Source organism: Artemia sp. Qi Xiang Cuo, chromosome 10, assembly GCF_049724085.1.
Source record: "Artemia sp. Qi Xiang Cuo chromosome 10, ASM4972408v1, whole genome shotgun sequence".
Lineage (NCBI taxonomy): Eukaryota > Metazoa > Arthropoda > Branchiopoda > Anostraca > Artemiidae > Artemia > Artemia sp. Qi Xiang Cuo.
In genome coordinates, this window is record NC_142803.1 from 802046 (window position 1) to 818792 (window position 16747).

The 16747-nt window shown below is 32.5% G+C and overlaps 1 protein-coding gene across 1 annotated transcript in view; it reads left to right on the forward strand.

Moving 5' to 3' along the window:
- Positions 1 to 16747, forward strand: part of TrpA1 (Transient receptor potential cation channel A1) — a 393252-nt gene that overhangs the window by 34065 nt on the left and 342440 nt on the right. The window contains exon 2 of the mRNA XM_089095770.1: positions 5651 to 5741. Within this exon, the coding sequence (XP_088951896.1) occupies positions 5651 to 5741 (91 nt within the window). The remainder of the gene's footprint in view (positions 1 to 5650; positions 5742 to 16747) is intronic.

The following is a 16747-nucleotide window of genomic DNA, read 5'->3' on the forward strand; positions in this document are numbered from 1 at the left end:
TGTCGTCTCTGTGTGTGTGTCGTCTCTGTGTGTGTGCGTCGTCTCTTTGTGTGTGTCATCTCTCTGTGTGTCGTCTGTCTGTCTGTGTGTGTGTGTCGTCTCTGTGTGTGTGTCTTCTCTCTCTCTCTGTGTGTATTTGTGTGTGTGTCGTCTCTGTGCACGTGTTGTCTCTGTGCATGTGTCGTCGCTATTTGTGTGTGAACATCGATGCTCAAGGTAAAAGTTTGAATCAAACACTTTTAGCATATCGAATGTCCTTACTGAAGAACTACTGCATTAAAAAAAATAAATTAAAATTATCATACGACCTAAATTATTTCATCAGATACGCCAGCTCTTATGATCGATCCTTTTGAAATTCTGCTAAAAACATCGATGCTCAAGGTAAAAGTTTGAATTAAACACTTTTAGGATATCGAGTGTCCTTACTAAAAACTACTGCATTAAAAAAAATAAATAAAATTTATCATACGACCTAAATTACTTCATCAGATACGCCAGCACTCATAAGCGATTCTTTTGAAATTCTGCTAACAACATCGATGCTCAAGGTAAAGATTTGAATAAGACACTTTTAGGATATCGAGTGTCCTTACTAAATTGATCATACGACCTAAATTATTTCATCAGATACGCCAGCACTCATAAACGATCCTTTTGAAATTCTTCTAACAACATCGATTCTCGAGTTAAAAGTTTGAATCAGACACTTTTAGGATATCGAGTGTCCTTACTAAAAAAAAACAAAAAAAAACTACTGCATTAAAAAAAAAATTTAATTTATCATACGACCTAAATTATTTCATCAGATACGCCAGCACTTATGAACGATCCTTTTGAAATTCTGCTAAAAGCAACGATGCTCAAGGTAAAAGTTTGAATCAAACACTTTTAGGATATCGAGTGTCCTTACTAAAAACTACTGCATTAAAAAAAATAAATTAAATTTATCATACGACCTAAATTACTTCATCAGATACGCCAGCACTCATAAACGATCCTTTTTAAATTCTGCTAACAACATCGATGCTCAAGGTAAAAGTTTGAATCAGACACTTTTAGGATCTCCAGTATCCTTACTAAATTGATCATACGACCTAAATTATTTCATCAGATACACCAGCACTCATAAACGATCCTTTTGAAATTCTTCTAACAACATCGATTCTCAAGGTAATAGTTTGAATCAAAAAGTTTTGGATATTTTTGTCAATTTGTAGTTTACGCACTAATATCAATATCAGTAACGATTCTATTTGAATTTTCTCCAAGTTGATAAAATTGATCTCTAAAGGATTCATGATAAAAAAAGTAGTTTGGGACAAGAAAAAAAAACTAAAATAATGTCATGAAATCATTTTCAACAATCAGATAAGGGTGACGTTGGGATTGAAACCTAGAGAAATTTAGAATTTACCTTAAAAAAAAGTGACTCAAATACGTTTCGTTCTTTTCTCTGGCTTGAAATTGCATACAAACGAGCCAATCAGGTGTTACAATCCTTTTGTTCGCTCAAAATTCGACAAAGCAACGACGGTTTGGCTAGTTTTATTTTGCATGGTATTTCTAAAGCCAATTAAGATTAAGAAATGTCTTCAAAGACAAGGCTATAAGAAAAAAAGTTCTGGATATTTTTTGTCAGTTTGTAGTTTACGCACTAATATCAATATCAGTAACGATTCTATTTGAACTTTCTCCAAGTTGATCCAATTGGCCTCTAAAGGTTTCATGATAAAAAAAAACAGCGCAGGCCATGCTGAATGTGCTGTCGAAAACCCATCTGGTCGAAAACATGTTTGTTATCGTTAATGATTTCCAAAGATGTAAGAAAATTATGGAAAATACAATTCTCTGGTTCAAATCTGAAACTTTAGTCTATTTTTGGATCGAAAAATAAAATTAGTTCTATAAAATCTGAGCTAATAAGGGTTTTTGGCCGTAAACTCTAGTTTCTTGTAAGAAAATTATGGAAAATACAATGCAACCGAGTCTCTCAAACCCCGTAAAGCTCTTTTAACAGATACACGAACTACTTATTTAACACGAAAATTTCGTTTTTAATGGGCACCAAGTAAAGAAAAACCACACGGAATCAGGCAACCGAGTCTCTCAAACCCCTTAAAGCTCTTTTAACAGATACAAGAACTACTTATTTAACACAAAAACTTCGTTTTTAATGAGCACTAAGTAAAAAAAACCACACGGAATCACGCAACTGAGTCTCTCAAACCCCTTAAAGCTCTTGTAAAAGATACAAAAACTACTTATTTAGCACAAAAATGTCGATTTTAATGGGCACCAAGTAAAGAAAAACCACATGGAATCAGGCAACCGAGTCTCTTAAACTCCGTAAAGCTCTTTTAAAAGATACAAGAACTACTTATTTAACACAAATATTTCGTTTTTAATGGGCACCAAGTAAATAAAAACCACACGGAATCAGGCAACCAAGTCTCTCAAACTCCGTAAAGCTCTTTTAAAAGATTCAAGAACTACTTATTTAACACAAAAATTTAGTTTTTGATGGGCACGAATTAAATAAAAGAAACAAGGAATCAGGCAACCATGTCACTCAAACCCCATAAAGCTCTTTTAAAAGATACAATAAATACTTATTGAACACAAAAATTTTGTTTTTATTTGGCACCAAGTAATGAAAACCACACGGAATCAGGCAACCAAGTCTCTCAAACCCCGTAAAGCCCTTTTCAAAGAATCAAGAACTACTTATTTAACACAAAAATTTTGTTTTAAATGGGCACCAAGTAAAGAAAAACCACACGGAATCAGACAACCGAGTCTCTCAAACCCCGTAAAGCTCTTTTAAAAGATACAAGAACTATTTATTTAAGACAAAAATTTAGTTTTTAATGGGCACCAAGTAAAGAAAAACCAAACGGAATCAGGCAACCGAGTCTCTCAAACCCCGTAAAGCTCTTTTAAAAGATACAAGAATTACTTATTCAACACAAAAATTTCGTTATTAATGGGCACCAGGTAAAGAAAAACCACACGGAATCAGGCAACAGAGTCTCTCAAACCCCGTAAAGCTCTTTTAAAAGATACAAGAACTACTTATTTAACACAAAAATTTTGTTTTTAATGGGCACCAAGTAAGGAAAAAACACACGGAATCAGGCAACCGAGTCTCTCAAACCCCATATAGCTCTTTTAAAAGATACAAGAACTACTTATTTAACACAAATAATTTCGTTTTTAATGGGCACCAAGTAATAAAAAACCCCACGGAATCAGGCAACAGAGTCTCTCAAACCCCGTAAAGCTCTTTTAAAAGATACAATAACTACTTATTTAACACAAAAATTAAGTTTTTAATGGACAGCAAGTAAAGAAAAAACACACGGAATCAGGCAACCAAGTCTCTCAAACCCCGAAAAGCTCTTTTAAAAGATACAAGAACTACTTATTTAACACAAAAATTTCTTTTTTAATTGGCACAAATTAAATAAAAACCACACGTAATCAGGCAACCGAGTCTCTCAAACCCCGAAAAGCTCTTTTAAAAGATACAAGAACTACTTATTTAACACAAAAATTTTGTTTTTAATGGGCACCAAGTAAATAAAAACCACACGGAATCAGGCAACCGAGTCTCTAAAACCCCGTAAAGCTCTTTTAGAAGATGCAAGAACTACTTATTTAAGACAAAAATTTTGTTTTTAATGGGCACCAAGTAAAGAAAAACCACTCGGAATCAGGCAACCGAGTCTCTCAAACCCCGTAAAGCTGTTTTAAAAGATATAAAAACTACTTATTTAACACAAAAATTTCGTTTTTAATGGGCACCCGGTAAAGAAAAACCACATGGAATCAGGCAACAGAGTCTCTCAAACCCCGTAAAGCTCTTTTAAAAGATACAAGAACTACTTATTTAACACAATAATTTAGTTTTTAATGGACACCGAGTAAAGAAAAACCACACGGAATCAGGTAACCTAGTCTCTCAAACCCCGTAAAGCTCTTTTAAAATATACAAGAACTAATTATTTAAGACAAAAATTTCGTTTTTAATGGGCACCAAGTATAGAAAAACCACTCAGAATCTGGCAACAGAGTCTCTCAAACCCCGTAAACCTATTTTAAAAGATACAAGAACTACTTATTTAACACAAAAATTTCGTTATTAATGGGCACCAGGTAAAGAAAAACCACATGGAATCAGGCAACAGAGTCTCTCAAACCCCGTAAAGCTCTTTTAAAAGATACAAGAACTACTTATTTAACACAAAAATTTCATTTTTAATGGGCACCAAGTAAAGAAAAACCACACGGAATCAGGCAACAGAGTCTCTCAAACCCCGTAAAGCTCTTTTAAAAGATACAAGAACTACTTATTTAACACAAAAATTTCGGTTTTAATGGGCACCAAGTAAAGAAAAACCACACGGAATCATGCAACAGTTGACAACATTGTCAAAACATCACTTGTGTATTATACAGTACACAATCAACCCATCTCCCCCAAAAAATATTTTATTCAGAGATTTCATGTTAAAAAATTATCCAATCACTAATTAGAATCAATCACACCTCTATTATTCAAAATATTAATTAATATCGTTCATAGTGTCCAATTTGCGAATTCCTTATCCCTTTTTGCAAAAATGTCAATCATAACAATTCCTAAATACGCAATTTGACAATCTCTAGTTTTCGATAAAAAAAAACAAAAAACAGCGGGGAATCCCCGTTCGTAATTACTAATCGCTTTAACCCTTTTTCTCCGAAGGTGCCAAGGAACGTAATCTACTCAAAACTTAATTTTCTTGGCAATTTGCACGTGAAACTGTGTGAGGGTCTCAGAATAGTATAGGAAGGAACATAAAGGCCCAGAATAACACAGGAAGGAACATAAAGGCCCAGAATAGCATAGGAAGGAACATAAAGGCCCAGAATAGCATAGGAAGAAACATAAAGGCCCAGAATAGCGTGTGAAGGAACATAAAGGCCCAGAAGTATAACCTAGGACTCTACTAATATTGTGGGCAAGTTCAAGAGCACTTTCATCGTTACTGAAGTGGGGTCCAAGTATCATTTTAGCAGCACATTTTTGGATATCTTCTAATTCTGCTGACATATAAGCAGTGTTTCGAGTTTGAGGAAATAGAGATAATAGTGTCTGTAATCTCTATGAAAGGCTGAGGGGGATGAGTAAAAGGGATTCAACCCCCATCCCGCCAAAAGTTTAGTCTGACTCGTAAAAACGTATCAAAACTGGATATAAACAAATTTGATGCGTTGTTTGAGTTTTTCTTAGTAGCCCCCCGCCCGAAAAAATCCTATAGTAAAACACCCCCTGAAAAAAAATCCTGGGTACGGCCTTGTCTCTATTTGTCAGGTGATTATTCATTTTAATTTCTGTTCGTTTCGGATTTTGCTTACTCATTAATGGTAATACTGTTGGTTTTAAGTTTAAATGATTATGTGACTATTTCTGCCTGTCTTAAGTTTTAACATGACTCTTAACTTTACTTGTAAAAACACTTTTGGAAGTTTTTTTTTATTAATACTCTCTACAACAAAGTTATGTGCCACTATTTTAATGTTGACATTCAATTTTGTTTCATGTCTACTTAATTGTTCCCAATAATTGAACTCTATTCAAATAATTGTAATTAATTAATTCTAGATTTGGACGCTCAAGATCAACAAGGGAATACCCCTCTTCACATTGCAGTTGAAAGCGAAGCCCTTGAATCAATTGACTTTCTAATAAACAGGTAAGTCGAACCTCTTCTTCTTTTTTGGCCCAAAGTTTAAGTTTAAATGTGAACATTTGTTTTTCTAACAAAACATCAGGTTTTAGGCATCTGTTGCAACATATTTTTCAAAAACCGTGATTTTCCTAGACATCAAAATGTTTATCACTTACTCGTACGTGGTGAAAAAGGAGTTTCTGAAAAGTTGTTGGAGGGTCAATCTACCAGTCATAAATGGACTAGGGAATGCACTTTCTTAGTTCCATCCTTACATCTGCTTTTGCAATTTAGCCAAAGCAGTCAGCTTTTTTAAAAGTACTAGTTCGTAACGAAATGTAAAGGAGAACAGAAAAACTAACAAATTTAAATTTTAGGTCTAATGGTAACAAACACTTCTTTTGAAAAGGATGGTTTCAGGTATGCCTTTTGGATAAGATAAAACAACTTTTATATTAAAGATGCCCAAATCTCAGTTGTACGATTTGTATAACTGAGAGTTGTATAAGTTCTCTTTGAACAAAAGAGAAGAAGAAAATTGAAACAAAGGGACAATGTAACAGCGAGGATAATTTTCAGACAGTAAATGAGAACAACGAAGCAAACAGTTCTATAGACAAGGGCCTTCGCCATGCCGTCTTCAGAGTTTTCAAAAAAGCATTCCGAAGCAATCAAAAAATAAAAGCTTTTTGAAAAAACGAGCCTCCTTATTTACTCACTGAAATTTATTCTTCTTGTTGTTTCACCCTCTTGTCACTTCATTCATCATATATAGGCAGTGTTGTCTTGGAGTGTAAATAGGATGTGCAATACGTTCTGAAGAAAGCAGAAACTTGAATTCATTTCAATTCAAAACTTTATTTCAGTAAAACAAAATATATACGTAAAGAAAATCAGAGTTCAGCAAGTTTTTTAATATGAATATATATTTAACAAGAAAGTAAATGTAAATAAACATTACTAACGCCCTCTCGGCTCCTTGGCCCTAAAAACAGAAAAGAGCTAAGAAAAGTGAAAAATCCATACAAAAAACACATGATGCCATTTACCACCATTAATCAACTTAAGTCAGGCTATACGGAACTCCACAGAACCATTAAACAAAGACAGATAGAAGCAAGAAAAGCAACTCCATCCTACTGTAACCAGCTAGAAAATAAAATATATGGCACCATCCATTTACCAGCTCAAAAATAAAAATTGACCAAGTTTAAAAAAATCCATCCTTGCACATATTAAAAAGAGAAGAAGAAAGAGTGGTAATGGTTATATAATCAAGCTATGTGAAAGAAATAAAACATAGTAAATAAAATTATCAGCCAGTATTCATAGATTTTCCGTAATCTTTAAAGATCTAACTACCTGCCGTTTGGAGTTGCTGAAGGATTGACAGCCGTATATCACGGCTCTAAGCTTATTCCATAGCGTTGAAGATGGCACCGTAGATTTAAAATCCCTCCAAACACCAGGCATGACAGCGACTCTTATATTGTTAGAAAGTCGTAGGCAACACAACTAGCCGTCCGATACAAGATTTGGAGTCTGGAAGGCGATTAGAAGTCTCTGATGCAGTCCTGCAAAAGTAAAAGAAGCACAAACAAGGACATACACTGATCTGAGAAATAGGAGGTATGAGTAGTAAGCTAGGTGCTGATTTGACGCCTACGCCTGAGGCATTGATATGTGTGAATTTTAACCAGTACATTAGCTTACCACGGGCTATTACCACGACCGGTATATGCCTTAGCAGACATGTTTCTGAGCCAAAGCCTATTTTCTGGGTCAATCAGAGAGATACAGAGGCTACTCCATATATGCTAACTTGATTAGTAATTTGATTCAAATATAAGGAGTAATTTTCAACGTGTTCAAAGATTTATTGGACTTTTCTGTAATATGGTCAACAGCCAAATATTTCGGGTATTAGCATTCAATGGTAGGTTTAATCCCCCACTTTTTTGGTAGCACTATCGGAAACGTATGCGTGTATTGTCAAGACAGTGAGGAACTAAATTTCTTTGGAGTACCAAAAAAATTTATATCTTATGATGGTGGATATGCGAAATTGAGATATCCGGAGATGATTGCACTCAAAGAGAGTGCCAACATAAAAATAATAGTTAATGAAGAGGGGCATCTTCTTGCTAGTGCTTGTGGTAACATGTTACCCAGTGTAAAACCTTATCGTCAGCTTTCGGGTATTAGCATTCAACGGAAGGTCAAAAAAAGACAGGTGTACTCTTCTACTAATATCATAAACCATATCTTGTCAACGGGGCGGAACTGTTACCTGTATAAAAATAATTTGATAATAGACAGCGAAATTGCCAAAAAAATAAAAAGGGCATTGCTAGAAAATATCACTAAGGAATAAAAAGATGAATTGATGAAAAACAAAGTTCTAGCAAACGTTATTACCATTGATCAAACAGTTAATGAACCAAATAATAGCAAAGATGAAATGCATGTTGAACATGTTGATAACCCCCCGGTAAAAATGTGTTCACATGATATGTGTTATTTTAGCATTGAATGCTGACGATGAGAAGTATTTGAACTATGAAACAAGTACAAGTGGTAACACTATCGGAAACCTATGCGTGCGTTGTCATGACAGTGAGAGTTTAGATTTCTTTGGAGTACCCAAGAATTTCAATTATTCACATTCTGGATACGCAAAAGTATTATCTACAGAGATGATTGCACTCAAAGAGAATGCCAACATAAAAATAATCGTCGATGATAGAGGACAACTCCTCGCTAGTGTTGCTGGTAACACATTACCTACTGATACATCCAATTGTCAGCTAACGGGTATTAGTCATAATCTAAGTATCAGAGTGGATAAATTCTTTATCAATGTCTTTTGACAGATACGATTGATAGCACTGACCAAATTTAAGTATCAAAGTGAACAAACTCTTTATCGAAATTCTTTATCGATATCATTTGTCGGATATGTTGGATAGCATTGACAAAATCTATCTATTAGAATGAATAAATTCTTTATCATCATCCTTTGTCGGATACGTCGGATAAAATTTAGAAATTATAAGTATCAGAGTGAATAAATTCCGTATCAACATTTTTTGTCAGATATGTCGGATAAAATTGACAAAATCTAAGTATCAGAGCGAACATATTCGTTATCAACATCATTTATTGGATACATAGGATAACAATGACAAAATCTAAACATCAGAGCGATTAAATTCGTTATCAACATCATTTATCGGAGACATGGGATAACATTGACAAAATCTAAGTGCCAGAGTGAAAAAATTCTTTATCAACATCCGTCTCTGAATACGTTGGATAACATTATCAAAATCTAAGACTCAGAGTGATTAAATTCTATAACAACATTCTTTTCTTGGATACATAGGATAAAATTGACAAAATCTAAGTGTCAGAGTTTATAATTTTTTTTTGTTAACATCTTTTGTCAGATACATCGCATAAAATTGAAAAAATCTAAGTGTCAGAATGAATAAATTTTTTTATCAACATCTTTTGTCAGAAACATCGGATAAAATTGACAAAATCTAAGTATCAGAGTGAATAAATTTGTTTTCAACGTCATTATCGGATAAATCAGATAACATTCATAAAATCCAAGTTCTATTTATTTTGACTTTCTGCATCGAAACGTTGAATTTAGGTTAGACCGGATACAGATGGCAGCACACCCACTCAGACACACAGTCATAGTGAGAGAGACATGCAAAAAGTTTGGTTCTTTATCAACATCCTTTGTCAGATATGTCGGATAACATTGACGAAATCTAAGTATCAGTGAGAATAAATTCTTTGTCGACTTCTTTTGTTGGATACATTAGAATAACAAAATCTAAGTATCAGAGTGAATAAATTCTTTATCAATATCCTATGCCGGATAAATTGGTTATCTGGATATAGTTGACAAAATCCAAGCATCAGATTGAATAAATTCCTTATCGGCATCTTTTGTCAGATATGTCGGATAACATTGTAAAAATCTAAGTATCAGAGTGAATAAATTCTTTATCAGCTTCTTTTGTTGGATACATCGGATAACATTCATAAAACCTACGTATCAGATCCAATAAATTCATCATCATCATCTTTGTCATATACGCTTGATAAAATTGAGAAAATCCAAGCATCAAAGTGAATAAATTCGTTATCAATATCTATTGACAGAAACGTTTAATATAATTGACAAAATCTATGTATAAGAGTGAATAAATTCTTTATTAACATTTTTTTATTGACATCATTTGTCGGATGTGTCGGATAACATTGACAAAATCTATGTATTAGAATAAATAAATTCTTTATCAACATCTTTTGTCGGATATATAGGATAACATTGACAAAATATAAGTGTCAGAAAATTGACAAAATCTAAGGGTCAGAGTGAATAAATTTTTTTATCAACATCTTTTGTCAGATACATCGGATAAAATTGACAAAATCTAAGTACCAGAGTGAATAAATTCGTTTTCAACGTCTTTATCAGATACATCAGATAACATTCATAAAATCAAAGTTCTATTCATTTTGACTTTATGCATCGTTACATTGTAATTAGGTCAGAGTGGTTACAGATGGCAGCACACCCACTCAGACACACAGTCATAGTGAGAGAGACATGCAAAAAAGTGGGTTCTTAGCGACATCCTTTGTCAGATATGTCGGATAACATAGACAAAATCTAAGTATCAAAGTGAATAAACTTTTTATCAACTTCTTTTGTTGGATACATTGGAATAAAAAAATCTAAGTATCAGAACGAATAAATTCTTAATCAACATCCTATGCCAGATAAATCGGTTATCTGGATAAAATTGACAAAATCTAAGTCTCAGATTGAATAAATTCTTTATCAGCATTTTTTGTCAGATATGTCGGATAATATTGCCAAAATCTAATTATCAGAGTGAATAAATACTTTACAAACTTCTTTTGTTGGATACATCGGATAACATTCAAAAAATCTAACTATGAGTGCCAATAAATTCATTATCATGGTCATTTCTAAAATACGTTTGATAAAATTGAAAAAATTCAAGTATCAAAGTGATGAAATTCGTTATCAATGTTTTTTACAGATACATTTAATACAATTGACAAAATCTAAGTATCAGAGTGAATAAATTCTTTTTAAAAAAATTTTTATCGACATCATTTGTCAGATATGTCGGATAACATTGACAAAATCTATGTATTAGAATGAATAAATTCTTAGATTCTCTCAATTTTATCCGTTGTATCCGATAAAAATGCTGCTAAAAAAATTTATTCACTCAGATACTTAGATTTTGTGAATGTTATCCCATGTAACTAACAATAGATGTTGATACAGAGTTTCATCACTCTGACACTTAGGTTTTGATAATGTTAACCGACATATATAAAAAATTTATTCACTCTGATGCTTAAATTTTCTCAATTTTATCCGTTGTATCCGATAAAGATGCTGATAAAAAAAATTATTCACTCTGATACTTCAGTTTTGTCAATTTTATCCCATGTATCTGACAATAGATGTTGATACATAATTTGATCCCTCTGATACTTAGATTTCAATAATGTTAACCGACATATCCGGTAAAGGATGTTACAATCTATTCTATCTGATACTTAGATTTTATTAATTTTATCCTGACCTATCCGAAAAAATGTGATTTTAAAGAATTTATTCATTCTGATACTTAGATTTTCTGAATGTTAACCTATCCATTCGACTTTATTCACTCTGATACTTAGAATTTATCAATTTTATCCGACGTAACCGACAAAGGATGATTATAAGGAATTTATTCATTCTAATACACAGATTTTGTCAATGCTCTCCAACATTTCCCGACAAATGATATCGATAAAGATTGTTGATGAATAGTTTGTTCACTTTGATACTTAAATTTTGTCAGTGCTATCAAACGTGTTTGTCAAAAGGCATTGATAAAGAATTTATTAACTCTGATACTTAGATTTAGTCAATTTTATCATGCATATCTGACAAAGGATGATGATAAAGAATTTATTCACTCTGATAGTTAGATTTTTTGAATTTTATCTCATGTAGCCGACAAAGGAAGTTAATAAAGAATTTATTCAGTATGATACTTTGATTTGGTTAGTGATATTAAACATATCTGTCAAAGGACACTGATAAAAAATTTATTCACTTTGATGCTTAAATTTTCTCAATTTTATCCGTTGCATCCGATAAAGATGCTGATAAAAAAAATTTATTCACTCTGATACTTAGATTTTGTCAATTTTATCCCATGTATCTGACGATAGATGTTGATACAGAATTTGATCACTCTGACACTTAGGCTTTGACAATGTTAACTGACTTATCCGACTTTATTCACTCTGATACTTAGAATTTCTCGATTTTATCCGACGTAACCGACAAAGGATGATTATAAGGAATGTATTCATTCTAATACACGGATTTTTTCAAATGTTATCCAACATTTCCCGACAAATGATATCGATAAAGAATGTTGATGAATAGTTTGTTCACTTTGATACTTAAATTTTGTCAGTGCTATCAAACGTATCTGTCAAATACATTGATAAAGAACTTATTAACTCTGGTACTTAAATTTAGTCTATTTTATCATGCATATCTGACCAAGGATGATGATAAAAATTTATTTACTCTGTTTCTTCGATTATGTGAATATTATCTGATGTAGCCGAGAAAGGAAGTTGATAAAGAATTTATTCACTATGATACTTAGATTTGCTCAGTGTTATCAGACATATCTGTCAAAAGACACTGATAAAAGAATTTATTCACTCTGATGCTTAGATTTTCTCAATTTTATCCGTTGTATCCGATAAAGATGCTGATAAAAAAAAATTATTCACTCTGATGCTAATACCGAATGCTAATACCTGAAATCTGACAATTAGATGTATCAGTAGGTGATATGTTACCAGCAACACTAGCAAGGAGTTGTCCTCTATCATTGACGATTATTTTGTTGTTGTCATTCTCTTTGAGAGCAATCATCCTTGTAAATGACACATTTCCATATGCAGAATGGGAATAATTGAAATTATTGGGTACCCCAAAGAAATCTAATCTCTCACTGTTATGACAACGCATGCACAGGTTTCCGACAGTGTCACCACTTGTGCTTGTTTCATAGTTCAAATACTTCTCCTTGTCAGCATTCAATGCTACAATAACACAATCATGTGAACACATTTTTACTGGGGGGTCATCCACATGTTCAATATTCATTTCATCTTTGCTATTATTTGGTTCATTGACTGTTTGATCAATGGTAGTAACGTTCGCTAGCACTTTGTTTTTTCATCAATTCATCTTTATATTCCTTAGTGATATTTTCTAGCAATGCCCTTTTTATTTTTTCGGCAATTTCGCTGTCTATTATCCCTTTATTTTTATATAGGTAACAGTTTTATATAGGTAACAGTATATATATATATATATATATATATATATATATATATATATATATATATATATATATATATATATATATATATATATATATATATATATATATATATATATATATATATATATATATATATATATATATATATGTATATATATATATATATATATATATATATATATATATATATATATATATATATATATATATATATATATATATATATATATATATATATATATATATATATATATATATATATATATATATATATATATATATATATATATATATATATATATATATATATATATATATATATATATATATATATATAGTTTACGCAAATGTTATAACTTTCAACTTAAAACAATTCTGAGTGTAACATCCCATTCTATAATTACCAGCAACGCATTCCTAAGCAAACCAGTCTTGACTAAAGGCAATGGTCTTCACAAATTGAGTTAGTTTACGCAAAATGATACAAAAAACATGATTATTTTCCCATACGGCTGAAATTCGCATTTTTATATAAAGCCCATTAAACTATTGAACACCTTATACCAAGGTCTCTTGTAGTCTTCAAATCTATTACACTTCTGAGCATATTCTTTGTACAGTTGATAGTAATTAATTCCATACGCTATCATTAAACCTACCATAGAATGCTAATAGCCAAAAGCTTTGGCTGTTGACCATATTACAGAAAAGTCTAATAAAGCTTTGAACACGTTGAAAATCACTCCTTATATTTGAATCCAATTACAAATCAAGTTAGCATATATGGAGTAGCCTCTGTATCTCTCTGATTGGCCCAGAAAATAGGCGCTGGCTCAGAAACCTGTCTGCTAAGGCATATACCGGTCGTGGTAATAGCTCGTGGTAAGCCAATGTACCGGCTAAACTGCACACATATCCATGCCTCAGGCGTAGGCGTCAAATCAGCACCTAGCGTATTACTGGTATGAAGCAGCAGATGAATTTGCCAGATTTACAGCTAGTGTTGTCTTCTCATAAAAAAGCTATATTCCATATGGAGAATGGAGACTCCGACTGGAAAGTTGATATTCATTTGGAAGAGGAGTAGGGAATATTTAATTTGATTAAGCAGAATAAAGGAAGTCGTGGGATAGACCCGGGGAATATATGCTTTGTTTATGTAAGATGTCCATATACTAGCGCAAGTAAATCACATTTCGAATCATACGACGTGACAGATTCCTGGTGATTTTTACTTTCATTGCATTAATGTGAAATTCAAAACTAGTTTGGCCTTATTTTAAGAAGATGCTATATTCCATATCGACCATGGAGAATTCTACTGGAAAGCAGACTTCCACATGGTAGGAGAGTAAGAAATACAAACTGGATTGAGGTGATGAAAAGTAGCCGTCAAATGTATTCAGGAACATGTACTTCAGCTTGCGTATGATGCTCAGATCGCCGTTAAATTTAACTATTATTCCAATATCATGGAAATTATAAGATGAATTTTTTCCAAGAATAATTCGAATTGAATCGTACATAAGCGCTTTCAGATCTAAAGACACTACAACGTGACGTATGTATTATAAGGACGGTTGGAAAAGCTGTAGAAACTGTAGAAAAATTCTAAAGCTTAGAAAAAGAAGAAAGGAATGAAAGAGAAATAAAGGAAAGGAAAGGAAAGGAAAGAAAAACAAAGGAAGAAAATGGAAAAAGAAAGCAGAGTATACAAATACTTTAACACTTTAGTCAGTCTTAAAAGGCTCTCATAACTACAGCCGAATCTAGTGTGAAAGCCTTAAAATTCAAGTATATGAAACACTCTAAAATATTGCACATTAAGAACAAAAAAGAAAGTAATGAACCCTTACTAATGGCAGATCGTTACAATCCAATCTATCAGGTGAAGTGAGGCACCGAAGCAGATGCCGAGCCTCTGCTACGCATGCTCATCTACTCTTGACGGTTTAAATAGCGACGAAGACCACACTGCCTTTCCATCATAAACAATAAATAGAAACAAAGAGGATTTTTTTTTATACAAGACAGTGGATCGCAACATTTAAATGAATATTTTGAACCCTATATCCAAACTGTCTGTATTGAATTTTTTTTCTCTTCGTCTGTTTTGCTGAGGACGGCCCTTGAATATAGGGTCGAAATATTCATTTAAATATTACGTTCCACTGTCTTGTATAAATAAAACATCCCCCGTTGTTTCTACTTATTGTTTATATCTTGACGGTTTGCACAATATTATGTATTATGTATATAATATTATGTATTTTATTTATAATCTATTATGGATTATGCACATGCATACTAGATAATATAGTTTTAATATGCTATAACATGTATTGTTTTGAAAATAAATATAATATATAAAGTGTGCATATAATGTGTATATTTGAAGTAGCATCTTTAATTAGGTGTTGTCTAAATAAATAGATTTATCCCCATTTGAAATTTTATTTGTTCGTAATGTGCATATAATATTATGCATTAGTTGTACATAATATTAAACTTTTATAGCTATCAGATTAGCTAAGTTGTTCATGCATACACATCCAAATTAGCAATTGATTCCACTATCACTGAGCTTACTACAATCACTACTACTGCTAAGCCAACTAAGGTGAACAAGTTGTTGACCTTTCACCAAGACACCTCTGGACTTGTTCTTAACCTGTTGACTAAACCATCTAAGGTCAACACGGTTACACACGCTCTTCCCCCAGCCCAACTATTTAAGCCTCACTCTTTTACACCTTGCACTGAGGCACTTATTACTATCATCACAATTTGCCGAAAGAAGAATATAATACCTCGTAGGTGAGAGGTATTGCTAAACTGATAAGCAAACTGATTACTATTAGAAATTAGAAACGATTCCATAAGAAATATCAACAGATGTTTCAAGTACCAAAGACAGTGATAATAAAATCTAGTTGTTTAAATTGATTAAGTAGAATAAGTGGAAACTTGCTCGGCAAGTTGTCTAGAAATTACAAAAAATTGGAAATTCCATTCTCAACCAGTTCGTGGTGATGAACGACAAGTAGGGAGCAATACGGCTCAATAGTAACTGAAACTCTAAGAAACAGAGTATCGATAACATTGGATACATAAAAAAATAGAATTTTGATGCTTATTAAATTCTATATAATTCATTAAATTTATTGTTTCCCATCAAAAGCTACGACCCTGAGACAATTTGCACAATATTTGGAAAAGGGGCAAATCCCCCTCCCCAATAGAAAAATCTAGTGATCTTAATTATCACTCTTTACGCCATTGTTTTTTAGAACTTTTAAAAAAGCTTTTTCATTCTAATTTAACAGCCCCTGTGTTTCAGGAGTCATTCATAAATAATTTGAACTAAAAGTCAAACTTTGACGTGAAGAGCGAGGTATTGAGAAGGGAGCAACTCCCCTCATATAAGTAATTATTTCCTTTCGTTTCTAGTTTTAATGTTGCTCCTTATTTTCAGTTCAAAAATATGTTTATTCTTTTATTGAATCAATGACAAAGACCTTATAATGCAGCTATTTAGTTTTTGCGAAGTAGCGGGCGCTAAATTTAAGAAACAAAACGTGAGCGGAGAATAATAAAAAA